Genomic DNA, 27,723 nt, shown 5'->3' with positions numbered 1-27,723 from the left:
ATTCAGTGCTGGTGAGGAGTGAAATTTTAAATTTCTGTGTCACTAGTAGTAAGTAGCTGGATGCTGCAGGCACCTGTAGGGGATATCCTCCTCCTCAGTATCCCAAAGATTTCAACTGCTGCCTGCAACGTGACCAACCCCTCACAAACACCTAAGGTGTGTGCGTATGATTGTGTGAGGAAGTCATACTCATTCAGTGCCTGAGTCTGTAAAGGTGAGCTCTGTAATAGTGAGGGCCTTTACTGATCCAGCTTTCTGGGCTCCAGCACAATCCAGCAGTTAACAGTTTGATTTTGACTTCGCAGTGGTAGTGAGCAATGTGTTCCAGAGCCAACAGAGACCAGGTGAGGGCAGTGCTGGTGCAGCAGGTAACACTGATCAATGCCTTGGTGCTTTTCTTGATCCAAATCAACAGGCTGAAATTTTTGCTACACTTGTTTTCCAGTAATAATGTATCTGTGTAGCAACACTGAAGGAGAAACATTCTTTCAACACTGACAGAGCTATTTGCTGACTTTTATTTCCTAGGTAACCAAAACAGTTGACCAAAACTCCCACACCCAGTGCCATGGATGGAGATGTGTATTGGGTTGTCCAACTCCATTCAAAGAGCCTTAGAATGAGCTGCAGGGCAGCACTGAGGGTGAGCTGTGCTGCTCTCTAGGGCTACCTCTGGATTTGTGACAACAGAAAGGATCTACTCAAGTAGGATGTACTAAGGAAGGATCTACTAAGATTACTAAGAAAAGAACACTGACTAGTAAATTGCATAATTAAGGAATTCAATCACGAAGTACAAGAGTTAAAATTAAACTCCTTCTGTTAAAAAAAAGCCCAACCAACCAACCAAGCAGTGCTGCTAAATCATCCTTGTACTCAGGCAGTCAATGTGCCAGAGGCACTGCCTGTGGTCAGTGCCCTTCTCGGCAGCTCGGGACACTGGATTACCGCTGAGATGCCCATCACCCTGAATCACAGTAACCACTCTGCTTCTCCATTGCCCACCAAAGTCTTCACTTAACAAGTCCAGGCTTGTTAGGAGGAATGCTGGGACTGTTCCATGAGGACGGAGTGCAGGAACCTGCTCAGCAATTTCTGTGAGAAGCGGATGTGCGGATTTGTCCTCCTCACCATTCTGCAGCAACAATTTCCTTCTGCTTCCTGTCCCAGGCTTGATCTCACACAGGAACCCTCCACTAACTTGATCTTACTGGTGATAACAAGTTTGACTAACTACAAGCAGTCATGTAAAGGAAGTCTTCAATTATATCTCTATAAAATTATGTCCTGAAGTATAAACAGCATTTTTACTAGCTTGTTGAATAAGTGATAAAAAAATGACAAGGTGAAAAGCATTAATAATTTAAGCTAGTATTCCTCATTTCTATTAAATTATTAACCTAAAAATAATCCTTAAGAGTATTTTCAAAATACTCTATTGTCAGTAAACTCTTGCAATTTCTAGCTATTAAAAACCTCCTGTGAAGCAAGCTGTACAGAAAACCCCCATGTAATTCAAGAGGGAGCCCAGAAATCTGGGAAGGGATCAAGACATAAAAAAATGAAATGGAAATGAGCATCCAAACCAGCAAAATATATTTACGTAGTATCACAAATACACTCAAAAAATCCATTTACATATCTAAACCCCATATATTCAGTAAAAATCCTCCCACAAAAGGTATTTATAAACAAGAAAATTAACCCGATTTCATTGTCTACTGCTGGCAATAGAGGTGCTTGACTGCTAGCATAGCATTAACTATGCCTTTACAAAGTATTCTGGGAAAAACTTGAACTGAAGACTGGACAACAACTACAAGGCATACAAAGCATAACGAACTGCAAATACATAACTCTAGTAGTGCAAAAATCAAGAATGGCTTTTTTTTCCTCCAGTACTTGTTCAGAGAAAAATACTATTGTGAATATGCAATTTGAACTCCTTTAAAAGATGGAAATTAGCAGAACTCAGTGCATTTGCATGTTCCAGCAAGGCTGATACTACACGGGAGGTAAATGAAACAAAGTCAACATAAAATTATACTGTGACACAAGTTTATAACAAACTTTATAGCAAATAGTCTGAATATACAGTACAGAGACAAACCTCTCAAAAAAAAGTTTTTCTCTACCCAGAAATCTGTACATGTTACCACAAAACAACGTGTGCATAACTGATAGCATATGTAACATTCTTTGGAATTAGATTTAAATTTCTTTCAGGCCCTGTCTTTTATACAGGAACAGCAGAAGGATAACTCCTCACTTGGATTACAGGATCTCCCAGTGTTCGTTCCTCAGGCACATGCCTGAGGCTGGGCAGAGACCTGCAGAGAGGTGTAAGCACCAGGAGCTGGAGAAAAACTCCACCTGGGAATGTGGGTCACTGTAGGATGCCTTGATAAAAGTCAGTGCAGAAGTGAAGAACTGATGCAGTTGAATTCCTCATCATCCATAGCCCTGGTTTGATTGTGTTTTGAAACACATGACAGACTCTTTCTACAAAAAGGCCTCATAATTTGAACAGCTGTAAACATTTCTAAAGTTAGCATTTTCACCATGCCTTTGCTGTTTAAAACAGTAACAAAATCAGAAGTAGGAACACCTTAGCTCATGTTAGAACTATTTCAAATTCCGAAAACCAGAGGTCTATAATTGAGAAAATAGAAACAAATCTGCGAACACGATTAGTTTTGCAAATAGTATTTTTGCTCTATTTTTCAGCTCTTTATCTGCCTTTCAGCAAATAGCTGAATATCACCCAGCCTATCCTAGAAAACAATCTAACTTTAATAAGTAAACTGGAAACCATTTAATATCCAGAGGCAAAACAGCAGCACAAACTGTTGCATTTATTCTGCCCAAAGCTAAGTCCATCAGTGCACTGCATAGCAGATTCCTGCTCACAGACTCAGGACAGGTCAAGAATCTCACCCTTTTCCTGTTCCCCTTCATGTACAAAAAGAAAGATACAGATGATGTCCATAAAAACGTAACAGTAGCAGGTAGAGATTTACCCATTAAGATCTGTCCAGTATAATTAGCGGCAAGTGTTGTGGTTGATATTTAAAGCCTTTCCAAAACAGAAAGGACTTCTTGACTTCAAATGTTCACAGAGTTACTATCAGGTGTTTATGGGGACTTTATTAAAAATTTCTAAGGCTCAAGATGCAACAGTTCATGATGCAATCAGGCGAACTTTTGCTGAAAGAGAAGTCAAAACAATGGTGATTTTACAAACCAAATGACTGCCTTTATGCATCTATACTCAAGGGCTGTTGACCAGGAATGGAAGACACTGACTTCTGCAGGAGGCAGTGCTGCTTTTCTGCAACCTGACGGATGCTAGTTCAACCCAATTTCAAGTATCCAGTTTATGTGCTTGAACAAGGAACTTAGGTACTCAGCTCAGGCTCCAGAGAATGGCTTACAATTGCTATGAAGTTATTCAAGAGACATATGGCATTTGCCTGCTTGACCTTTGGCACGGGAAACCAAAACCAAGAAAAATGTAATGCCCTCAATCACAGGAAAATTCATCTTAGAATAGAGACAAGTCAAGTCTTCCTCTGGAAATATTTACTTCTCCTTGCTAATGAGCAGTGGAGCTGCTGAATCCATGACAGTGGATGCTAGTGACTTCAGGTCACTAGCATGGATTCAGATATCTGGCTTTTGGACATCTGAATTTAAATGAGAAGACTCCTATCTCTGGCTCCCACATTAGGAACTTCAGTTGGATACCTGAAGTCAGACGGTGTGAGCACCCTCTGTCCTTACTGACAACAGCCACCCCTACAATCCGTGACAGAGCTGCAATCACAGCATTTACTCAGGGAAGACCCAAAGGCATTGAGTCTTCATAGGATATAATTTCTCTCTCATTTCTTTATCCCCTTTTTACATTATGGAAGGGAATGCAGAAAGGGAAAGCGGTGTGTGGGGTGGTGTCTTGCTAAACAACATTGTGTAATACATACTAATGAAGAAACTTAATGGCTGCCACTTCTAGATCTGAGAAAATCACCATTTTGAAGTTGGTGGGTACAAATTGCTTTGGCTGTTTTAGCTCTCATTAACTTATTTTTGGAGTTACTGATGGGTATCAGTGTTAGCAGGTTCTCTAACTTAGCTGGCTAAAAAGCTCAAATGGCATTAGAAAAAGCCATGACGGCAAAGACTTAAAGAGCTACATGTTATTTGCATGTATTTAAATCAAAAAAAATCAGTAGGTTACATTTTAGACAAATACCAGCTACTCCCTAAGATCTTAACGAAAATACTGATAGAAACACAAGGAAGTAAACTGTAGGTCTACTGAATTGCACACATATATGCAAATAAATCACTGCAAAGGGTACTGTCTTAGCCATTTACTTGTTTCACCCCTAATTTTCTGTACTTGAGAAAATGGCATAAAAAAGCTGTGCAGCTTCTATGTCTAAAGGAAAGGCCATGACAGGATTTCTAGAGTCCCATCCAGCTCTGCAGGTGGAAGGATTAAAATTAGGACCTTGTGGGTGGGAGAAAAGACTTAAGGAATACTGAGGATTCCCTCCTGTCCTAAGGGAATAATCCATTCCGACAAGCTTTGCTTGTGGTTTTAACAGATAATGAACTCAGTGGTCTAACTCTGTATTCAGAATTTCACAAAATCAAGGTCTTAGGCACACCAAAGACTTCAGATAAACACGGAAGCAAGGCAACACTTGTACTCCCATTTTTAATCTATGGATTATTTTCTTCGTTAAAGTCCTTGGGTTTTGTTTTGCTTTGTTTTCTTCAGGGTAGCTTTTCAAAGAACAAACTAGTAAGAGCTTGGAAAATTCAGAATCACCTTAACAGGGGAGGGAAAAATGCTCAGTGCAGCTTTTATTCCATATATGAATTAACTACTGGGAATGTATGCTCAAAGATCACCAGCAAGATATTTGTTGTAACATTGAATGTTGAAATTAATACTGAATGTTTTTAAAACTCACTTCAGAACACATTGTCAGAGAAGTGTCAGAGCATTAGAGAATCGTCTGATTTTCTTGTTTTCAATGTCAAACTTCCATTGATGGCAGTAGAGAACTGAGGCAGGGCAGAAGATGTAAAAGCAAATAAAACTAAAGCATCTTGGTAGCTACTTACATACAGTAGCTATATATTCTGGGGGTTTTTGGCTCAGTGACTGCACCACATAATTTCAAGGACATGTAAACTGATCGGAGTATTTATTAGCTTGGTTCCTTTCCTGTATTTAAACCGTATAGTGGACATAAATGACAGATCAGCCCGGTGTAACTAACAGGAGCTCCTGTCCATTTAACTGGTGTCTCTAAACAAAGGCTGCCTTAAGTAAGACATATGAACATGTGACCTGTCTCCAAAATGCATGGTCATATTAAATAATCTCTTACATATGTACATACAGACCAGTAACAAAATTCAAAATATCATAGTTCTACCCTCTTCTGTTTAAGATTGCGATTTCTAATTGTTGCATATAGAGTAGCTGCTCAAAAAGCTGAATAAAGTGAGTAGAGCAGATTTTTTCAGAGAAAAATAGTCACATAAAAAGTTTTAAGTGTGGTACAGTGAGAAAGTTCACAGAGCTCTCACTTCATTTTCTCTTTGGTTGCTGATTAGGATTTGACGAGTTTGAAACCCTGTCCTGTATCCAGCACTGTGGGAAGAAACCAACTCATTTTCAGTCTTTTCAAGCACCTAAAGCATGCTTTACAGACCCAGAACAGATTGAGACCACAAAACCAGTTTGCCAAATGTACTAATGGATAGGTGATGCGCGGGAAGTACATCATCCAGTGTTTGGCAACATCACTCCCCGTTGGCAAATGCAAAGTGTAGTCGCTCCAGTGCTTCGACACACCATACACTGCTTTCACCGTGCGGCCCTTTTCAGACCAGCTGATGTTGCTGTCAGGGTTACAGTTGTACTCAACCCATTGCCTGGTGAAGTCACCAAGCTGTGGAGGGTCTGCTTCCTCGATGTCTACGACTCTGGCCATTTCTGCTCCTTGCACGGCAATATACTGGTCATTTACTTTTCTTACTTCTTTAACCCACGGCTGAGAGTTCTCACAGTCTAAAACAATGATCAATCGAGAACAGAAAGTGCCATTCTTTTCTCTCCACCACTCCAACAGCGTGTCAAGTCGTAAAGCATCACCCCCTGCCACAAGGACAAAAAGATTTAGTATTAGGATGAAGAAACAGAAACTTCTGCAGAACTTTAACTGTTTTGACTGGTTCTAAAAATCCCTTACTTCAACAATTTGGACAATTTAGAACAAAATACATTTTCAAATGGTGGGAACCAAAACAGTTTTAAAGCACTATGAGAAAGCCACATGCAAGCACAAAAATTCACATGATCAGAAATGAAGAGATTCTCTCTATAGAGACAGTTGTTCCAGAGCTTCAAGGAAACTAGTATGGATTTACAACTCAATGAAACAAAAATCTCACTGGGATTTTTCCACAGTATTTTTTTCCTATGAGATCAGAAGACCCTTGCAACTAGTGTCCAACTTCTCATGTTCTCAGCTCCAACAGGAAAGAGGAGATTGTAACTAAACCTGAAGTGTTACCTATAGTGGGAAGTCCTTCTGCTTAAGTGTACTGGATGCTGCATGATCTACGTAGCTTTGAAAAGCAGACTACTTCCTCAGGTACCTAATGACAACATCTTGCTAACAAGTCAATAAATCTCCATTAGTTCTACAGTGATATTAATGTAAAGAACTGGTATGTCTAGGTTTTGGCTAGTTGAAGCTATGATACAGGTTTACAACAAAACCACTCCAGTTTGAAAACATCAACTTAAAAAAAAATGAAGAAGAGGAAAGGTATAGAAATGTGATTTAAAATAATTGAATTTTAATTCTAGAGTGATTTTTCACTACGGAATATAACTAAGCAGTGTTTAAAACATTGTTAGCTGCGTATTTCAGCACTTACAGTTCTACCTGCAAGGGGTGACAAAAAAGTGCTTCAAATTAATATCTCAGAATTAAAGTGTTGTGCATGCTATTGCAGTTAAAGTAAAAGCAAAATTACAGAGCTGCAACTTTGTCCAAGAAAATGAAAAACTGGAAAATTCAGTACCGAAGAAAATCTCTAGGATACAAACCTAAAGTAATGACTTGTCTTGGTACATGATCTTCAAATTGCTGTAGTTATTTACCGCAGAGACTTATATAGAAGCAGCTTTGCTTTTCTAGGTAATTGACCTTCTGTGTCAATTACAAAAATTTCTTTATTTGTTCACATTTCAAAGGCCTATAAATAAACTTTATTTTAGTGTAGCTATGTAGGAGTGCAGGTGATTTCAAAACAGCATTGGATAGAATCACCCAAAGAAACATCTCATCCTTCACAGACACAAGTGAACACATGCTTGGCTTCCAACCCTATGGACCTCAAACACATGGGCTTATCACCCAGCACAAGATTTAGGCACCAAGCTGTGTAAGAAATGCAGGTGTCTGGCCACCTCTAGCTCTGTGGCAGGTTTAGAAGGACAACAAATATGCCAACAGTTTCAGGAACAGAGACAAGGCTTTATTAGCCCAGCTCATGCCTTTGCCTTCTCTCAGAAAACATGACCTCCCAGGTTGTTTGACTGCTTATACTTTATGCATGACTAGTTAAGAGTTTCTTTTATACACCACTGTGTTGCATCTCAGCTTCCAACAACAGAGAAACATCATTACTGAATTAATAAATTCAGTAGGCCTCCTTTGAAAGATGTCATTACAAAGCAAAGACTACACTGCTACTGCTGTGCTGTACCATGGCATAAGCTGGCAGTGAGAAACTACTTTTTCAATCAGATATGAACATTTTATCTCATTGTTGTCATCTCTTTTCATTGTCTTTATGGGTCAGAGGATAAGTACACATTACTGGAGCTGATGACCAAGGTTCCATCTGTCACACAATGCCAGTATCCAATACATGGGGCACAACTACAGTCAAACAGTCTTTATCTTTTCAGTTTATGCTTTCCAGTTACAAGTGGGAACAGTGCTTTCTGGAAGGAGGATCATGTTACACTCCATCATTTAACTAAAATTAATCACAAAAAAAGCATGCAAGACCTGTGACTGCTGCCTGCTCCTCTCCTTTATGTGACTATACAAGTATCCAAGTAGAAGCTGAAGATGTGGTTGGACAGAGAACTGTAAAGGAGCCCTTGAGAAAAAATACACACTGCTCTTCAGCAAGTCTAAAGGTTCAGGGATGGAGCTGCACCAAAACAGGTATAGATCCCCAGATGGAAATCGACCTGTGCCTGAACACCTACCTCAGCATAAGAACACATTGAAGGGTATGCTCTACTGAAGGGCACATGTACCTGGAGAGACACTGCTGACAAAGAGCCCAGAGCACACAGGCAAAGTGCTATCCAAGAGAATTAATTCTATCCCAGGAAGAAAAAAGTTGCAAATTTCCAGTGTATTTACTATGAGATTCCCATTCTGCACACAGTGACCTCAGTTGCCTACAGCAGCAGAGCAAGGCTAAACCTTGCAATGACTTGACAATTTCATTAAGTTTACCAAAGAAATGGTCCAAGAAAGGGGAAAATGGTGAAGTCTGTGCCAAGCACATGATGAGGTATTAAACTGGCCCTTTAAATAGAGGTTTACAGTCTTGAGGCTACACTGTGTCTAGAATGTCAGCAAACCATACCTGTTTTTATGATACAAGGTTTGTTATACGTTTGAAGACCTGTTTTTCTAGTGTGGATTGTGTATCTGCCTCCTGTTTCTTTTACTGATTCTGTCTTTTACAAAAGAAAAGCAAACCACATCTTAAGGACATAAATGCAGTCCTTCGTGACAGTCTAACTGACACAGTGACACAGAGCACTCTGTAATTCACTCTGTCATGTACAAGGAATGAGAAAAGATTATACTTGTTCATTACAGTGAACAGATACTCCTCAAAATACAAGGAAAAATCTGTCTTTAGAGCAGGAGCGTGTAATTTCCACATTTAATTCTATGTGGGGAAAAAAGCAATCTTTAAAGTTAACTTCTTGAATACAAAAATCATGCGGCAGGAAAATCAGGGGAATATGAAACTGTGTTTAAATCTGAAAGAATACATGTGGGGTCAACAATATTAAACAATTTTGAGAACAAGTGTAAGATTAGCTAGCCGTAAAAGGATTTTTATCAAAGTCAGTAAATACTAAAATGACATAAAGTTCATGAAGTAACACACCTGACTCATACAATGCAAGGGAAGAAAAGAGCTACCTCTTAACAACAACTTTGCTGCATACCAAATAGGTTTCTGCATTTTTCCATTCTCTCCACTAGCAGAGGTAGTCAGCCTGCAACCTGGCTTGTTTTCTCAATTTCTTGTAGTCTCTGAATCTCTCAACAATCATGCTCTGTAATATTGCCTTTTCCTTTCTTCCCTCCCTGCCAGGAGCTTGTATAAACCTGTTCTCCAAAGACTGATGGTTCTTTGCCATTCTGAACAATCTGACAATAAGTACAACCAAAACTTCCAAGTTTTGTAACACAGTATTATTTTCTACAGAATTAATGAATTGATTTGGAAGGTTTATCAATACCAAAACATAATAAAAAAAAAATCCCCAAACCACTTACCTGCCAGTGCCCATTCTCCAGTGCCATGTGAGTGACCACTGTAATACAGAATGTAGGTATCATGTCTGGGCCCATCTGCTGTCCGAAGTTCAAGAAAAGACTTGATTTTGGAGTGAAGGGTATCAAAGGTCAGTCCACTTGTAGAGTAGTCACAACCATATGTCTCAATCATGTGATATGCAAAAAATCTTTGTATGGCATTAAGCATGCCAGTAGACCTCAGGTTTAACTCTTGAACATGCTCAGGTGGAAGAAGAGTTGGTTGGCCATCAGGACTAAAGAGAAGGAGAAGAGTTAATGACTATGCTTGATAATTATTTCACCCTTAGTGGACTTTTAGTAACTGGTGATTTTTTCCCCTGTGCATATTTTCTCTGCTATGAGGTAGCACTATTGTAAATTCAAATTTACTTTAAATTTACAGTATTAACAACTCAAATTACTGTATTTGAGTGAGGTCACACTTCAATTCAATAGTCCTTACTCAGCCCAATGCTATTCCTGCAACTGAGAGACAGAGAAGGAAGCGACAATGGGAAGAAGCTGGGAGAGCTCCAACAATTTCATAAAGTTCCACTGAGGAGCACTGCCTTCACAGAGGTATTTTTTCATGCACAACTCTAAAGAAGCACAAGGAAAATGAGTGCTAATCTGCACAAAACACAATGCAAACTAGTTTCCAATAATGGACAAAAGAGAAATCCACATACACACTTTGCTCAGATACTTTGAAATATGGAACTCACACAAATACATAATTCTTTCTTGTGTGTGCTGTTCAGATGCTGTTCTTTCAGCATAAGAAATATGTTTCAGGTAACAGTATTCACAGCTTAGAAAATCAAAGTTTTAAGAAAGTTACAAACTAGACCTGGAACAAACCATGTATGTGTATTTATGTCTACATAGATATGAATAAGCATACATAATAAAAATAAAAAAACAGCCCTATGGTTCCAAAATGCATTTTATTTGTATCAATATATATATTTTATAAAAAATATAGATAAATTTATAATATATAAACCCAAATATATACATTATATGAAATATCAAATAAAAATAGACACTTTTTTTTGTTTTTAGGTCTACACAGCTATTCATTAATAATAATAATAGCAGATTTGGTCTTGCAAGACACCCAGTTAGGGGAGTGCTCTTCAGAATGTATTTTCAGAAAGAGAAAAGCATTCATCATTCTTCAGCCAATGTAATAAGGGTAATGATAAGGAACATGACTGACAGCTGGGCCTAATTGGCCTCATTTACGCTCAGTTATAGACATGAACAGGTTTTGTGGGTGAAAATATGGAGATAAGTCTTACTCTATTAATACAAAACATGATGTTATCGGTTTTTTCCCTATATATGTTTGTATGTGTGTATTCTTCGTGTATTTTGTTTGCAAGTCAGTGTGTAAAGCTATCTAGTCTCCTTATTGGTCTAGCTAATTAAATTTTGCACCTTCTCACCTGTCTAGGGCTTTTATGAAAATTGATATTCCACTGTTATAGCTACACCGAATAGCTCATCATTACTGTTTGTCTCAGCAAGTGAAGACTGGACCCATCACTGAAACAGTCAAGCTTTGTTAATAAGGAAGTTCAGTTCTGTCAGGTCTTAAACAGCTGCTCAAGAGTATCTAATTTGCTCAAAATTAGAGGGAACTGCCTGAGCCAGAACAATATAATACAATTAAATAATTAAATTGTTACCATGGAAACAAAATTAATTTATTTTTATTGTAATGTAAATTTTGAAAATCTATTTTCTAAATCTGTAACAATAATTGGCAGAGTTTTTTAAGGGTGCACAGCTGAAAGACTGAAAGACTACAGAAGCTCAGAAAATTTGTTTTTTACAATATTTAAAGTTATCTAAGATTAGCACACTGTCTTTGGTTTCTCTGCTGTTAAGTTCTTCCTTATCCACTGAATCCATTACACGCACTGCAGCTGTGAAGTTTTCATAAATTGGGCAGTTCTATTTTGAAGCCTGTCGTTTCAACTTACTACTCTATTTCTCTTGTAACTTGAAGAGATAATTTATATAGCTCTTGTTTATCATTTACAAAAAAAAATGTGCACACACCTATTTTAATTTTATGGCAAAAGCAGCATTTGCAAGTTTTAAAGTTCATAAGAAAACACACAAATGGGCAAATAATAATAATACAATCCCTCCACAATCATGCATTTCTCATATGGTAACATTTATGTTGGAAGAATAATCAGCTTCAAATTCTCAATACCAATACATGACATGTAGTCCATTTGCAAGTCTACTTTCAATGAACTTTAAATGTAGACACCACCTCATTTAATAGAATTCAAAACTACTTTGAACTGATCCGTCTGGTTTATTAAACCTTCTCATGTAAGATATCTGCTCTCAGTCAAATGCCCCAGTCCTCCTTTGTGTGAGATGTGGACTGTGAAATCTGCCTATGCACAACCGGTCTGTATTCATTGGCTTTCTAAAAGCAAATTACCTAGATAGAAAGGTGGAGTTATTCATTCCAAGGTGAGAAAAAAGGAAAAATAGAAAATATACCTATTATTTAAATTTGTACTTAATTGTTGAAAAATCCAAGCAACAGCATTGCATTGCCTCCACGAGCAAACAGTACATTTACACTACTGTGAAGCTGAAATGCACGGTAACAATACCTGCAAAAGTTGGTGGGAATCACAACAGCATACCCAACACATGTTCCTCCCAAGCAGTTTCCCAGTTCATGGAAAAGCCCATGAGCCATGGACTCCAAAGGTAAAACGATGAGAAATGCACTCATGAAGATCCCATTGGTTGGCTAAAAAGAAAATAAAGAGATTTAGGCATTGTATGAAAATCCCTTTGTTTGATCATACATAATTGGGTCCTGAAACATGCAAAGTATTACTGGTAACGTATATTTATTTTTCCACATATTACACGGTGAAGTACTCTAAAGACAAATGAAAAGCTTGGGGAGAAGGTAACTGGTAAGGAAGGATCACTCTTTTGAAAGGAATGCGTTTGAAAACACTGACAGCACAGAATTTAGGTGTAAAAACTGTGATGATAGCTTAGTTTTACCAACTAAGGCAAGAACATCAAATGCCACAAAACTAATTGTGTGCATAAAATAAGAAGATCTGTAAGCATCTGCAGGGTCAGGCCTTAATCTGTAAGGTACAGCACAGATATTACATATCAGATAACAGCACACTGTATTGCATCCATCCCTGGAGGTATTTAGAAGACGTGTACATGTGGCACTTTGGAAGGTGGGTTAGTGGTGGACTTGGCAGTGCTGGGTCAATGGCTGGATGTGATGATGTTAAAGGTCTTTTCTAACCTAACCCATTCTACAATCATTAAAAATATACATTTAACTATTCATGCTCTTTAACATCAAGGAGTTTTTAAAACATTCTTTGTGGAATACTATGTATAACACAAGAAATGAATTCTGAGAACATCTGTGAACATTATTTCAATTATAAAGACAATTCTTTGTCAGTTACATAAATACCAGATGATAAGGAACATCCTCTACAGGACTTCATAACATTCACAGAGCTAATACCCTATATTGAGCTTTCCTGCTTTGTAGGGAATAAGCAGTTTTGGAAAATATTACACTTACTAATACATAGGTGATTTCTGTAACAAACAAACAAACAAACAAACAAGAAGTTTCAACAGTTACATCTCAACCACTAGTAATAGTAAAATAAAAATGGACTTCTGAAATGTCAAATGTCACTGAGAGGCGGAACAGATAAAGAGTCATTTTAATTATTTTAGTATGATGTGAATGAGTTTAATGAGGTACTAAATGCTTTAGGAAAGAGAGAAACAGTATTATAATGTATAATTAAACAAGAACTTTAATATCCATGGTGCATTTGTTAAATATTAATGTGTGCTATGTAGCAAAGGAAGTAAATTCATAGCTAGAAATTTCTGTCTCGAGAAGAATCCTGTGGTCTCTGATGCCCTCCACATTTTATTTGCCCTCTTTGCACAAATCTACAATATTAATGGGTTTTTTTTAAATCTGGATATTGCCTTATTGTGTAAGACTCAGTGACTTGATGCGGACTGGTAGTTCAACTTAACACAAAGTCAACACTATTAATAATTTAGAAAGTATATTATACTGAAAAAAATGACACCTAAACCAACCCAGATCTTTTTGGCACATGGCAGTAGCTCAACTACATCCAGTTTTTAAACACAATGACTTAGCCTGAAAGAACAGCATTACCCATCTAATGTGCTAAGGAAGAATAGTTTGCTACCTGTCCTGGTTTTAAAAAGTGTCCTACAATACTTCTGATGGAAGGATCCCACCTCTGTGTCCTTGAAATGGTGACAGCAATACTTCTAATCGCAAATAAACACCAGAATCTGATATTAAATGATAACTAACTGATAGCATTATTAACTCATAGAATTAATTGCCTGAAATCACCAGAAGACAGAAAAGCTTAAAACACTGTAACTATTATGGTACCACTTCAATTTGTTTTGTTGTCAATATGGAGAAAAGAAATCCTTAAACTAAGAAAATACAATTTTTGTTTCAAATGTATCAGCAGCAAGTGCTCCTTTTTGTTGCTCCATTTCCCAAATGTACTCTGAAAAAGACTCAGAGTGGCAACAACAGAATCTTACAAAGCTCTAGTTATATCTTTTTCTGTAGAAACCTTATAAAGTATAAGACTTTGATGCAAGAGCAAAGTTTTCTAGCTAAATTAGTTTCATAACTAGCTAATTAGTTTCTAGATAATTAGTTTCATTTGGAGACTTAGTTTTCCAGCTGTAGATTCCAGAAGGGTAACGTGTCTTAAGTTACAAAAAAAAAAAAAGGGGAAGTATTTTTGTGACAACTTCAGCTTTTCCACCATATAAAAGTATCTTTTCTTGGACTTTGCTTGGGCAAACTGCTTCGATATTGCATTAGTGTTTTGATCACAGAGAACATATTACAAAAAAACCCCCCAAAACATTTGCCCATAAAAACTAGAGTGATCATAATATCCTCAATAATACTATTATAATATTACGGTATGTGAATTTTATTTTAGTTTTCTTACAACATGCCATCTTGTTCTAAATACTCCCTGCATTTCCCCAATCCCCTAAACACATGCAGGTTATTAAACCCACAGCATTCTGCCACAACACAGCTTGATATTCCAAAGACTCACTCTGAGTTTAACTCCTAAAAATATTTACATTTAATTATTGAAAGTGCTCCTACTAATATGAAGATACTGTCAAAGAAAATTCCCAAGTACTTGTGAGGTAAGGATCTCACATAGAAACTCGTAAGGATCATGTTGGTGATCCATCTTGCTCTGTATCCTGCTTTGAGTTTGTACCAAATATTATAACAGGAATGGGAAATAAGCTCTATAGTGTTAGGAATCAACTCAGCTTCATCTGAGGTTTCAACTGTGTCCTCTTCTAGTGGCCATCTTATGCTATGGAAAGGGAAAATGTTGGATATCTTACATTTATAGACATCTATCTAATGCAAAGATGCCAGTACTTATTCAACAGTTTAGATTTAGAATAAGTAAGTCACAAATGTAAAAATGGCTACTGACAATGAGAACAAATCTACAGCAGGATAAAAAAAATCTTAGTCCAGAAACTGCAAAAAAATGACTGGTAGCATTTTAAAATACCTGAACAATAAGAACTTCAAATAGCAAAAAATATCTGATTTAGTAATTACAGTAAAACTGAAGACAGGTTCCTCCCTTAAGATAAACAGCTAAAATTCCAGGTGGAAACTGTCAGTGCTTTATTAAATCCCAAAGATTTGATGACTGGTCCTTAATGGAGCAGATGGCCATGGATGCAGAGTCAGAACCAGAAAGGGATTTTGTTCTTTCATCTGTTCAACCCATTTTCATTGTTTTCAATTGCACTAGCAATGTGAGCCTGCAGTATATCCCTAAACTCCAAATGCCCATTGATTCCACACAGACTGCTCAAAAAGCAAACAGAAGACAGGGATCATCTAGGCAATCCTATTAAAAAAATCATGAGAAATCATTGTATCTCTTATCTTTGTTTTTTTTTTTTTTTTGTCTTTGTCTGTCTTGTTCTAAAGGAATTAACAATGAAGTCTCATTTCAAATAACATAGAAAATGTGAAAGAAGAAAAAAATCTTCTTGCCTCTGATGACTCAAAGGACAGGCAATAAAGATTGGTGAGATTTCACTAGTAGTAGTATCTTTCCACTTTCTCTAGTTTTTTGAGGACTGTTTATTGTTAAGTGTAACTGTTAGAACACCAGAAGAATTTAGAGGTATTTTACAGCCAAGATGCTAATTTTATACTCATGGATAGGACAACTTCCATCCCAAAAAATAACACTGTTTGAAGCAGAATAACTCTGGAACTGTATTTAATTATGGATGTGTGACTGATGAAAAAGTAGGGAAGAAAAAAAACCAAAATGCATAAAATGTTAGTTTAAATTGGAAGCCAATTACAAAGAGCTATAGAAGACCCCATCTGTTCAAAACAGAAATTAAACAGAAGTATGTCAACTAAGATGATCACAGGATCACCAAATGGTTGGGGTTGGAAGGGGCCCCTGGAAATTGTCTGGTCCAACCCACTGCTCCTACAGCAGGGTGCCTGGGATTATATCTAACAGACCAATAACTGAGAAAGCTTACAGAGATGCCTTTGTGCATTTCCAAGCAAAAATACTGCCCTGCTTTCCATTATCCAAGCTGAATATTTACTTGTCTTTATACACAGACACACAGAGATACACAAAAAACTCCACACAAAAGAAGTACAAAAGAATACTCTCTATGACAGAGAAGGCTCAGGAGAAAAAGGGTAACATGCTGGCTAATCTACAAATACTTGGTGAACAGCTTATCTCAAATGAGGACAAGATATGTGATATGTATATTACAGGTAGAAAAAAGCTTAAAGACAAAATTTGTAAAGCTACAAAGCAGATCAGCTACCAGAGGAAACTGTCTTACAACAAATTACTGAATGAACAGCCTGTGGAGATCAATAAATAATCCTTTACTTCTTACTATTAGAACAGCAGTGGGAAAATCTAGAAAACAGTTTGCAGAAAACAGTTGTCACCATCCCTGGCAGACGGATTTAATATGTTGTGTTTGCCATCCCTGCCTCCTGCTCTAACCATGGGAAAGCCTGTGCTTTAATCTATGTGCATTTGTTGCAGCAAAACTACAAGTGGTTATCAGTTTAAAAGCATACTAAAAACTCTGATGTCTTCAAATGCAAAAACGTTAACCCTGAAATTAATGAAATTTTGACAGCAAGCTAAACACATAATAGACTCTTCAGACTAACAATGAATACTTTCTCTTTGTCACCAGAGATCCCCTTCGGGACTGAGGGGCTCTGGTGGTGACAGCAGCAAGGTCTGCTACCGCTGTGGATTTCAGAAGGCAACCTGAGGTAGCCCTCGGGACAGGACAGGAGAGGTAAAGAGCCAAGGAGGGCTGAGCACACACTGAAGAGGGGAAGACAGGCAGCAAAAGTACACATGATAAAGGGTGAGTTTGAGAAGAAATGATGAGCAGTGAGCCAGGGGGACTTGTGATGCAGCCTGAGAGCTGATGGAACAGTAGGAAAAGAGGGAATAAAGGTATTACAAAAGAAACTCAACAGAAAAGTCTTTAAAATAACAGCAAATAACAGAAAAGTCTTTAAAAAAACAGGTATGGAAGGCAAATCAGCAAGAAGGGGGAAAACTGTCAGTGATGAAAAGAAAGGGGGGAACTAGACATGACCAGGCAGACAGATGAAAAAAAGCAGGAGTGGCATGGATATTTGCAAAAACATGGAAAGAGGCCAGAAGATGCAGCAGGGCCTCTGCAGGGAAAAAAAAAGAAACCAACAACAAACAGCCACAAACAAGCCAAGCCTGAGGAGGATTGGGTTAAAAATACAAGCTAGGAAGAAAAGCAGGGGTGAAGAGAAGGAGAAAGACTGGATGTGATTTGCATTCAAGTTACTTAACCTGTGATGTTAACAAAAGCATGTCTAAGTAAATACAGATGTTACTATATATACAGGCAACCACAACAGAATAAAACTACAAAATCATTAACTCTTCCCCAAAACAAAAATTACTCAAACATACAGTAAACTTATTTTGTCTCCTGTAAATAATTTGAGTTAAACAGTACTGTCCATTTAAGTATGACTACTCAACCATGTAACGAATACTATTATTTTACTAACCCATAAAATTCACTAAAACCAAGAATAATGTACTGAAAGTACTTCATTCCATTACTTTACCTGCTCTAACATAGTTAATTTTTCTCTTGGTAATATTAAATACAAGCCTTCCAGGGATAATAATTCTCTTTGGCCAGTAATTCAGAATACCTGTAGTTACCTTGGCATAGAGCACTTAACAAAATCTGCTTTTAAGTTCTTGAGAAAAAGAGGGCCCCAAACCTTTCCAAGACCTTTGTCTGAAAATTACAAGCTCTTCATCTGCAAATTTTTCATCATTTTATTGGCTTCTGGAAGAAGTAATGCCTGAGTCATTTGCATGACTTCTGCTGGATCTTGTCCCATCCAAGGGCCTAATTACAAACAGGCACTTGACTAATTGCTGAAATAAGTTGGCACTAAAGAGTTTATTGATCTGCCTGAAATTACTCACACAAATGTAGAGACAGGTGCTGACCATTTCCTACAGATTTTGCAAAGAAAACGTCCGCGTATTTTTGCCAACAAGACAAGACCTCTTTTCTCTGCAGCTATAACAAGGATTATTCTCAGAAGCAGACCATGTCCCAGCTGAAAGATGCCCCACTGAAAGAAAAGCTGTTACTCCATTTTTTAATGCACCCAATTTTAACACATTACTTTTACAGTTCTCCCCAAGCATATACTCAAGCACCAGGAACAGACACTTTAAACCCTTATCTTATTACAAGGGCTATGTTCCCCTTAAAGAAAGGTCCTTGGCTAACAGGACATTTAGCCTCAACACCTCTGCATCAGTAAGAAAACCACTGTCTCTGCTGCAGCAAGTTAATTCACCTCACTTTAAAAACCCTTCCACAAAAGGAGATTCGATATTTTTCTTCAAGTTTAATCAAATAGGATACTTCTAGACACCAATTAGCAGACAACTGGCGCTCTAGGTCTTGATTTTTCATACATGTGAGATTTGCATGAAGGATAGATATTACAGTTACTAGAAAAGTTAAGAGGGCATATATAATGTGCTTGCAAAAAATTTTCTATGAAGGGGAACCTCTCCTCTCCATTTCTGGCCGTAAGTTGGATTTTTTTGTATGCTATTGCTAATTATTTATAGCTGGCTGCTGGGAAGCACCTTTCCAAGGTTTTTAGCAATTCTACTCATAGAAGGTCAAATGGCAGACCACAAAGTGATTTCAAGCAACCTCTCTTATCAAATGCACTATCAATAAACAAGTTTTCAGTAGTGAGGAAAGGTATAAACAAAAAATGCTTCACCTTCCAGGTAACATTTAATAGATTTCAAATATAATTCACACTTACTGAAACAAGTACAGAAATTCCAAACTAATGTTGCAAAGACTGAAAATTGTTCATCTTACACAAAATGTTTTAAAAATGTTTTAAATAATCTTTAAAAGAGCAAGCACATTTTCAGGAACTGGTGACTGAGGAATACTTGGCATTCCTAACAAACTATAGAAAAATATGTTAAAAATCTAAGTTTAAAAATTTTCCTTAATATAAGAATGCATGAATGGCTGTATTAATCTGCAGCAAAGGTCCATCCAGAACAATGTCTGGTCTCCAAAGAGGCCAAATGGATGCCTAGGAAAGACTGTAAGGACAGACCAAACACGTTTCCCGAGTACTCTTAACCACTGGTGGCTCAAGAACTTCCTGAGGCAGATGTGGTTTCTAAATAGTACACAGACCCCAATTTTGTCCAGCTTCCTCCTGAGCCTCTGCAACCGTGGGGCACACATGGCCTGCCACAATAGACAGCTCCAGAGCTCAGCACTGTATGAGGAACTATCCCTACCTACCTGGCTCCAACCTGCTTCTTGCCAACTTGATTCCTCTCAACTTTTGCACTGAACTGATTGTTTATTGTCTATTAACATTTACCTTCTCCCACACCACGCATTTTATACATTCATCATATTCTCACTTAGTTGTACTTTTTCCTGACTAAAGCATCCTTATTTATTCATTCCTTCCATGTAAACTCTTTCATGTCTACAATGAATTACATTGCCCTCCTCTGGACCTTTTCTTGTTTTCTTATCAATAGGAGAGCAAGTAAAAACTGCACAGTTATTCAAAATATGAAAGCTATGGATTTATACAGTGGCATAATGATATCTCCAGTCCTTTCCTAATAATTTACAATATTTAGTTTGCTTTTTTGGTCACTAATAAACATTAAACCAATCTTGTAATGGAAAAGCTTTTTATCTTACACAGCCTTGAGATCTCTTTTTACCACATACTAATATTTGTATATCAAAGTTTTCTTAAAAACAGAACAAAACCAACAAAATCCTCAAATCTAAACCCACTAGATATTTAGCAATAACTATTTTTTTTTCAAGAGTAAAGGCAGAGATTGATCTTTAACAATCTGATTTGTCTCTTTTAATTATTACAATATATATAAATCACCATAAGAAAAGTACATATTCACTGGAGAAACTTATTTTCTGCATTACTGTTGAGCTTGTTAGACCTCCTGAAACACCAGACTCAAAAATCCAGCAAAGGATTCTAGAGTCTTAAGGCCTTGAATTCCACCTACAAAGCAGAAAAAAATCCCCTAGTTTCCTTAAATCTCTAGGAAAAAAGCAAATGCCCTGCAAGAGGGTAAATTGTGTGCTTATGCATCCCTGCTTTCTTGTTTCTAATTATTTTGAAATCTGACACTATCCAGCAAAATACAGAAAAGGCCACAGCTGCCTGCAATCACCATAATAAATGACAGAACCATTTATTAAATTACGTTTTTCACAGGCCTAATGAAAGTATTTCATTTTCCAGTAACATATGAAAACTTCCAGTAAACAGCAATCTGCAAGGTGAACATCACAACATCTGAAGTAGAAATGCTTTTAGGTGGAGCAACTGCATTCATAATCTTATGGTAATTCATTACTAATAACATACAGTGAAAGAAATATAAATATAGTAAGAGAAATATAAATGTAATTATCTACTAAAAATAAATTATTATCACAAAACCCTGGATTTTCTGACAAGTGAAAATATCGGTCTGATGCCTTTCACTTTCACCAGTATAATTAATCCTCCCACTGATTAGGCAAATACATAACCTCTCAACAAAGGTGATGACCAACAGCCTATTTTACTTAAACACAGGATGCCAATAACAAATATTAAGATCTTAGCTGGATTACCAGTTTGTTTCTTGTGAACAGTCCTACACAAGTAATTTCACAGCACAACAGCACATCTTCAGAATTAACAGACGGGGAACAATTACAGTTATTTTGGGACAGAGGACTAGGCAGAAGAAAATTACAATTAATGGATTCAAGCAATGTGAAGAGGAAAAACTACCAAGATGGGTATGAATCCAACCCTCCTCAGTTACACTCACAGCCTGCAGTAAAGATGCAGTTCTAAAGGAAGCTCCAGTGTGCTTTAAACAGATGGCAGGGGGAGAGGGAGCCCTTCCCACAAAGGGCTACAGCAGGAGATCCTGCCCAAGCCTGGCTAACTCCCTGCCATTAGGCTCTGGGAAGCACCAGGAGAAACAGCCTCTCTCTCATAGACTTATCTGGACAACTTATGCCCTTGATTTGTTCTGCTTTTTCCGTGTAACTAGGTGGTGTGACTCCATCCAAGGGCAAGAATAGAAAAATTAGTAAGACAGATAGATATGGTAAAAAAATGTTTTTACTGAAAAATGGTCAACTAGCATACAAAAAAATTAAAATCTAGCATTTTTATACTCAGAAGAAAAAGTATGGAAGTTCGCAATATTATCATGCTTGTAGTCCATCATTATCATTTCTGTCTCCCAAAGTACTTTCCCATTTCTTTAGGTGCCACAGCACCATCACTTTCTGTAAGTACATTTCGGGGATATTTCTTCTCTACTTTTTTGGTCCTGTTTCCTTCCGTCCTTTCTGCAAGTCCTCACACCATAGCTATGAGTGCTGATAATTTTCCAAAAAAAAAGCAGAACTACCCAGTGTTCCTTGCAGGCTTGTCTGTGAACCTCTCATGCTCTTCATACAAAAGACAAAACCCCAAACCAAACGAAAACCCAACACATAGAACACAAAGTAACTGTTAATTTCATCTTCCACTAACTTCCTTAATAGCATTCATCCATAAAGTTATTTAGTCTAAGAAAATCTGCAGGATTAGAAATTCTACAGGAGTGGGCAGGAAATTGTTCTGGAAACACTACAAAGACATGTCTGTAAATCTTATCTACCCTGACATTTTTTATATATTATTATATGCTTATAATTCATATAAGAGGGTGTATGGGCACAAAATTAAATTGTTATTGTGGTTTACGTCAACTTGAAAAAGAAGACAGACTCTGAATGCCCTGCTGCAACTATAAAAATGCACATCTTAACTTGGGCACTGAACAAACATTTTGAAAGAAACATTTTGAAAGACAACATCCTGAATTTGTAAACGGAAAGAGAAGTCAAAGGACGCTGTGTGATTTTAAGAATTGGTCTTTCAGATACCATATCCTGAGGTGCATAACCAGATTTGAAAGTGACACACTTAAAGCTCATGTTATACCAACAATTTATCAGCTGATCTCTGATTCCATGTAATTGATTAAAAGCAAAGCAAAAATCATTCTTTAATACACTTCAATCTAATTAAAATAGTCCACAACAATAGTCCTAGATTTAGTGCGTATTACTAGGGTTTAACATAGTGATTTATTTTGAAAACAAGTTTTATGGCACAATGAATTCAAGAGCAAAATAATTTCCTACGTAGGTAAACACAAAATACTTTGCTTACCTCTTTTGCCCTGGAAGCACTACCTTTTCCCATGCTGCCAACAAAAGGAAGCTGGTAAGATGCACTTGCTTTAATAGGTCACAGTCAAAGCAGCTTGAAGTGTTAAGTTCAAAGTGCATGACGGTGAAACCACGCATTCCAACTTTGAATTGCTAACCCACAGCACAGCATTAAATTTTAGGAATTTTACGGAGCCAGCAATTTTCAGGATTATTGTCAAGAGGAGATGAAGATAAAGAGATTATTATTTACCTGCCAAGAGACAGCTCCTAAAACAGCCGTCGCAACAAGGCTGAAAAAGACCAGCTGTTCTGAGATCAAACAGAAGTGACGCATTCCTTTAGATGCCATGACTCTGTCCAGGCTGCTGTTTTCTGCGCGGTGGGTATAGTACATTTTGTGGCAGTCATTTAGTTTTGTGTGAAATCCCCAAAGAGTTATAAAAAAAATCACATGACAGATCATCCAGAAAATTCCAAAAATAGAAAAACCAGGTATCACAAAATACCAGAGATCCAAAAAACGTAGTTTAAAGGCTGCAAGAATGAAAAAGATTAGTTCAATGACTCCAACTGAGATGACAGAAAGCCGCCTGCAAATTTTACCACGGTACAGGTAGGGCTTCCATCGCTCAGTCACTGAAAGTCCACTGAAGTAAACGTCGAGAAGGGGATCTGAAATCAGGCAGCTGAAGAAACATGCCAAGGCAAAAGGGTTTGTGGGGATTTGCAATGATGGAAAAAAGAGTAGGGATGCAATGGCTCCAAAAATTGCCAAATTTGGAATTGCCAAAAAAGACTTCATACGTAAGTCAATAATCAACATGGCCAAAGCCAAGACCAACAGAATAATACTTACAGATTTTTCTACCAGCATAGTTGTGCTGGCAATTGCAAATCCAACTAGCTCCAAAAATTCAACTGTTGTGAGCAGAGTTGGTCGATGATGGACACAACCGCAAATCCTCTCAACTAAAGCACATAATATCCTTAAAACAATGGCAGAGAGAAGCAAATATTTTGTAGCTTCTTCTTTCACATCTGTTTTGAAGGCAGAATTATTGAGAAAACAGAGAAGGCCAAGCAAAAAACCAAACCAAAGATTGGAGAGACTCAAACTTGCTGTTTCCATTGAAAAATAATAGTACAGTATGCTGGCAATTCCAAGAACAAAGAGCCCCAGAATAAATATTACCAAAATCAGTGCATCTGCAGTTTTTTCCCATCTGACATAAAGGCCCATGCAAATGGCAACCAGTAGGTTGATTCGGGCAAGATAGCCAAGGTATCTGACTGATGAGTGCATGTTCACTTCTCTGTTTGCTTCTTCTAGCCTTGTCATTGCTGCATAGAGACAATGACTAACACAGTAACGCAGTGACCTACACATGTAAACTGCAGTTAGGGGTTTCACCCACTTGACTAACAGTATATTTGGGTTTCATCCAATGAACACAATGCAATTGCTGCCTTCTGTAATATCATTTCAGTAACAGTGGTCCAGAATCCTCGTAGTCCTGGAAGAGAATTAAGAAAAGTTTTAGTGGCAAATAATTCCTTTTAATCATATAGAACATGACGGATCCTATCTCACAAAGAAGTTCAATGTCTAGAGTAAAAAGACCACATAAAAACACCAATTAAGTGTGAAAACCAATATAAAATGGGTTCTGCATAAACCTTATTTCATAACTTGAATGAGAGGAAAACAATCCTGGCCTGGGCAGTTTTCCACAAAACTCATTCATTAGGTATCTATGTTAGATATCTATGGATATCCAAAACCCTTCAATGATAGCCACTGGTTTCTACAACAGTTTATAATTATTTTAGAACACGATTTTATTTCACCATTACATTTGGTAAGTTCTCACTTTATATTAAATTTTTTCAGCATGCTTTGCAAGACTTCCTGTTAGCAGTCAAATAAGTATATGATTTACAAGAACTTCCCACTCAGTCAATGAGCTGAATCTACAGTAAAAAAGATATTATTATCTCCATTTCACAAAAGGAGAGTGGACACACAGATGTAACACCTGATTTGGCATAATTTTCAGAGATTTCTCCTAATGTAAAATCAAAGCCTTCATTTTTACCCCTTCAAGCCAGTTTCCCCCCTCCTCCAAAAGCAAGCAAGCAAACAAACAAACAAGATGATCAGGATAAATACTACATTTAGAACACAAGCATCTCCTACTCAGATCCATTTAACTGACGTGATTTTAATATAGTTAGGAACCTACAGTAGTATTTTTAAGGGGAATTTTGTAATGTTATGGGCAGAGTCTCCAACACATAAAAGACTCATACATAGCCTCTGTCATTTTTTAAGTAATAAACTAATTGCCCATCTTACAGAGACTTCTGAAGAGTTACTGGTATGATAGAGAAACCAATGTGCCAAGAACACTCAGTGCTAGGTTATAGCTTACTGCTTTTATTTATAATGCTGGGGGAAGAATTAAAAGACACCATGACTCAAACTCAAAATTTAGACTTTATTCTCTCTTGATTTTTAAATCCTCATTTTTTAAACCAGTGAACAAATGAGAAAGTGAATTGACTGATTTGCCCGTAAGTTTTGGCAGATTCGAAGACTGACACACAGTGTAAAACCTGCTTAAGTAATTGCTGCAGAGAAAAACTAGGACTAAGAAATCCTATTGTTTAAAGTACTTATTTGGTAACATGTATTTTCAAATTATGTTATATACCCAACAACAATGCAGACACTCCTTGGAAGAACTATGCATTAAAGATCTGTTTACCTGAAGCAGAATACATACCACATATTTAAAGCAAATTGCTATTACACGAAGTTATTGTAAATTAGAAGTTCTTTGGATTACAACTGTGCATGTTCATAGTATTCCTTATTGTTAATGTTTTATAGATACTGACTTAATTCTGAGTTGCCTGGATGCTTAACATCTCACAATATCTCCTCCCTCACTTAGTAAGGTACTTTCTGCTCCTCTCACCCTTTCATTTGTTTCTCCATTATACAGATAACGCAGACCCAAGTTAGCTTTCATATTCCAGGTCATGATACTTTAGGTTTCACAGCACTGACTGCAGTTTCACTGTTTCTTGTACTACAATCAAAATTCATTTTATGGACAACTTGAACCATTTATTCCAGCTGCTAAACATGCCCTCCCCGTGCCTCCCACTCTCTCTAGTTTAAACCATGAATACAGACAACTTCCCATCTCCTTTCAACCCACAGCAATGACATGAGATTACTGCTACTCTGAAGAACATATGTCATGACATCCCGTTTATCTTGATTCCTGAGCCTTTCTGGAACCCCTCCATGTCAAGAGGCTAGCCCTATAGAAGTTCATTTGGACAACAGCCCCACAGAAGCCAGCAGGAATGAGCCCTTTGCATATGAGCAAACAGCAAAGCTCCCGCCTAACGCCTGGCTAAAATTTTGCTGCGATCACTAAATTATTTTCTGTGGGATCATTAACAGCAGTAAAGTCCCTTCCAGGCAAGCAACGAGCCACTCTGACAGAACACAAGACTCACGGGGTCAGCTCATGCGAAGTGGAGTTTTGTTGCCATCACACCACGAGAAGCATGCCCCACCAGCTGCTTTGGGTGCTGTGGTGGGGGAACAAATACGGGAATATGTCTTCCTACTGCAAAGACACAAAATCTACTTGGGCACACAGGATTTGCAAAATGACAGCTTGGACTGTGAATGCAATCTCTTCTTCCTGGCTCCACCTTCTAGCCAATTAGCAAAAAAGTATACTCTTAAACCACATTATTAAACATTAGCATTCTTTTAACCAAAATACATGATCGACATTTTGTGAGGAGGAAAAGGAGCATTTTCATGATTAATGTATACCATCACACAGCTATTACCAAATAAAAAGACAACAGCAATTTTAAAGAGAAACTTCAATAACTGATTTGTTCTTTAAAACACAGCCATGTGCTAGTAATTTCTGTCAATACTTTGTTTACACACAGACTGTTCAAAGTCCTGGGGGGGTAGTGGTGTTGTGTTTGTTTTAAACTAACGTCTTTAAAGTTTCAGGTTGAACATGAGTTACACATCTCTGCAAACCACAGATTCAGAACAGAATGTGGACACTCACTTTAGGTATTTGTCAACTTTTGCAAATATATTTTTAAGGAAAACCTGGAGCCTCATTAAGATTTAAAGACCAAACTATCTAACAGCTTTTCTATGTGCAAAGGAACATTGCTCTCGAAACAGTTATTGCTAGTTACCCTTACTTGTCTAAGTTGAAAAAACAACCAAACCCCAAAGCTCGTTCAGTAGTTAAGTCCAGGTGAGGCCTATCTAAAATACGGAATCCACTTTCCTTCCGCTTTATTCTTCCAGTTTAGCACTTTTCTCTTTTTTCAGCAATTCTGTAAGAGGTTTTTTTTTAAAACAAAAAGTGGTATTTAGCTAATCCATTATCACAGCAGACTTAACCCTCCGGTGGAGGACTCCGTTAGTTTCCAGACGTTAACACGGCGCTCACAGCGGGGCTCGCCGCTTTGGGGCGAAGGGCGCGCTCCCGGTTGCAGCTCCCGCTGCGGGGCCGGCCCGGCCAGTGAAGGTCAGTGACGGCATTTGGCTCCGCGGCGCGGGGTTCCCGAGCAGCCGCCCCGCGACGCCGATCCGTGCTGGAGGCCCCCGCGCCCCCCGGGGGTGTCCGCCCGGCCGCGCTCGGTGACGATCCCGCGGCGCCCCGGCCCCGCCCGGCCCGGCCCGCTCTCACCTCAACAGGCGGCCCGGAACCTTCCCGCCCCCCGCGCCGGCCGCCGCCATGTCGAGGCCGAGCGCGGCCCTTCCCGCTACGGGCCGCTACGGGCCGCGCCGAGGCTCAAACACCGCCGCGCCGCCCGGGCGCGGCCGGAGAGAATTATGAAAAAAACCAACCAACCAACCAAACCTAAAAACAGCGTCAACTGGTGCTTAGGCATGGAAGCGGGAGAACTGGGCTTTAATTAGGACTGCAAGGCAGACTGAACCTTCTTCACCCTCTTGTCCGGCGAGACAGGTGCCACTTCCTCGGTCTCG

The 27,723-nt window shown here is 38.1% G+C and overlaps 1 protein-coding gene across 3 annotated transcripts; it reads right to left on the bottom strand.

Annotated features, from left to right (window-relative positions):
• Nucleotides 1-500: 500 nt before the first annotated feature.
• Nucleotides 501-27,524, bottom strand: TMEM168 (transmembrane protein 168). Of its 3 annotated transcripts, none has more exons than XM_039571566.1 (5): nt 27,422-27,524; nt 22,921-24,184; nt 12,308-12,450; nt 9,639-9,913; nt 501-6,181 (listed from the first exon to the last, which is right to left on the bottom strand). In XM_039571566.1, the coding sequence occupies exons 2-5, from the start codon at nt 24,055-24,057 to the stop codon at nt 5,634-5,636; spliced, it is 2,103 nt and encodes a 700-aa protein (XP_039427500.1). In that variant the 5' UTR covers nt 24,058-24,184; nt 27,422-27,524; the 3' UTR covers nt 501-5,633. The 3 variants fall into 3 exon arrangements, with proteins under 3 accessions (XP_039427500.1, XP_010411838.1, XP_010411837.1); XM_010413536.3 differs by lacking the exon at nt 27,422-27,524 and adding an exon at nt 26,928-27,126; XM_010413535.3 differs by lacking the exon at nt 27,422-27,524 and adding an exon at nt 26,205-26,914.
• Between the last annotated feature and the right edge of the window lie 199 nt (nt 27,525-27,723).

This window comes from Corvus cornix, chromosome 1A, assembly GCF_000738735.6.
Source record: "Corvus cornix cornix isolate S_Up_H32 chromosome 1A, ASM73873v5, whole genome shotgun sequence".
Classification (NCBI taxonomy): domain Eukaryota; kingdom Metazoa; phylum Chordata; class Aves; order Passeriformes; family Corvidae; genus Corvus; species Corvus cornix.
This window is presented reverse-complemented; position numbering and strand designations above follow the sequence as displayed.

Coding starts and splice junctions, on each gene's coding strand:
- TMEM168 (XM_039571566.1), bottom strand. CDS start 24,057: ATGTGTAGGTCACTGCGTTACTGTGTTAGTCATTGTCTCTATGCAGCA. Junction 12,451..22,920: donor TAGGAGCTGTCTCTTGGCAG/GTAAATAATAAT, acceptor TTTTCTTTTTAG/CCAACCAATGGGATCTTCAT. Junction 9,914..12,307: donor ATTCCCACCAACTTTTGCAG/GTATTGTTACCG, acceptor CCTTCTCTTTAG/TCCTGATGGCCAACCAACTC.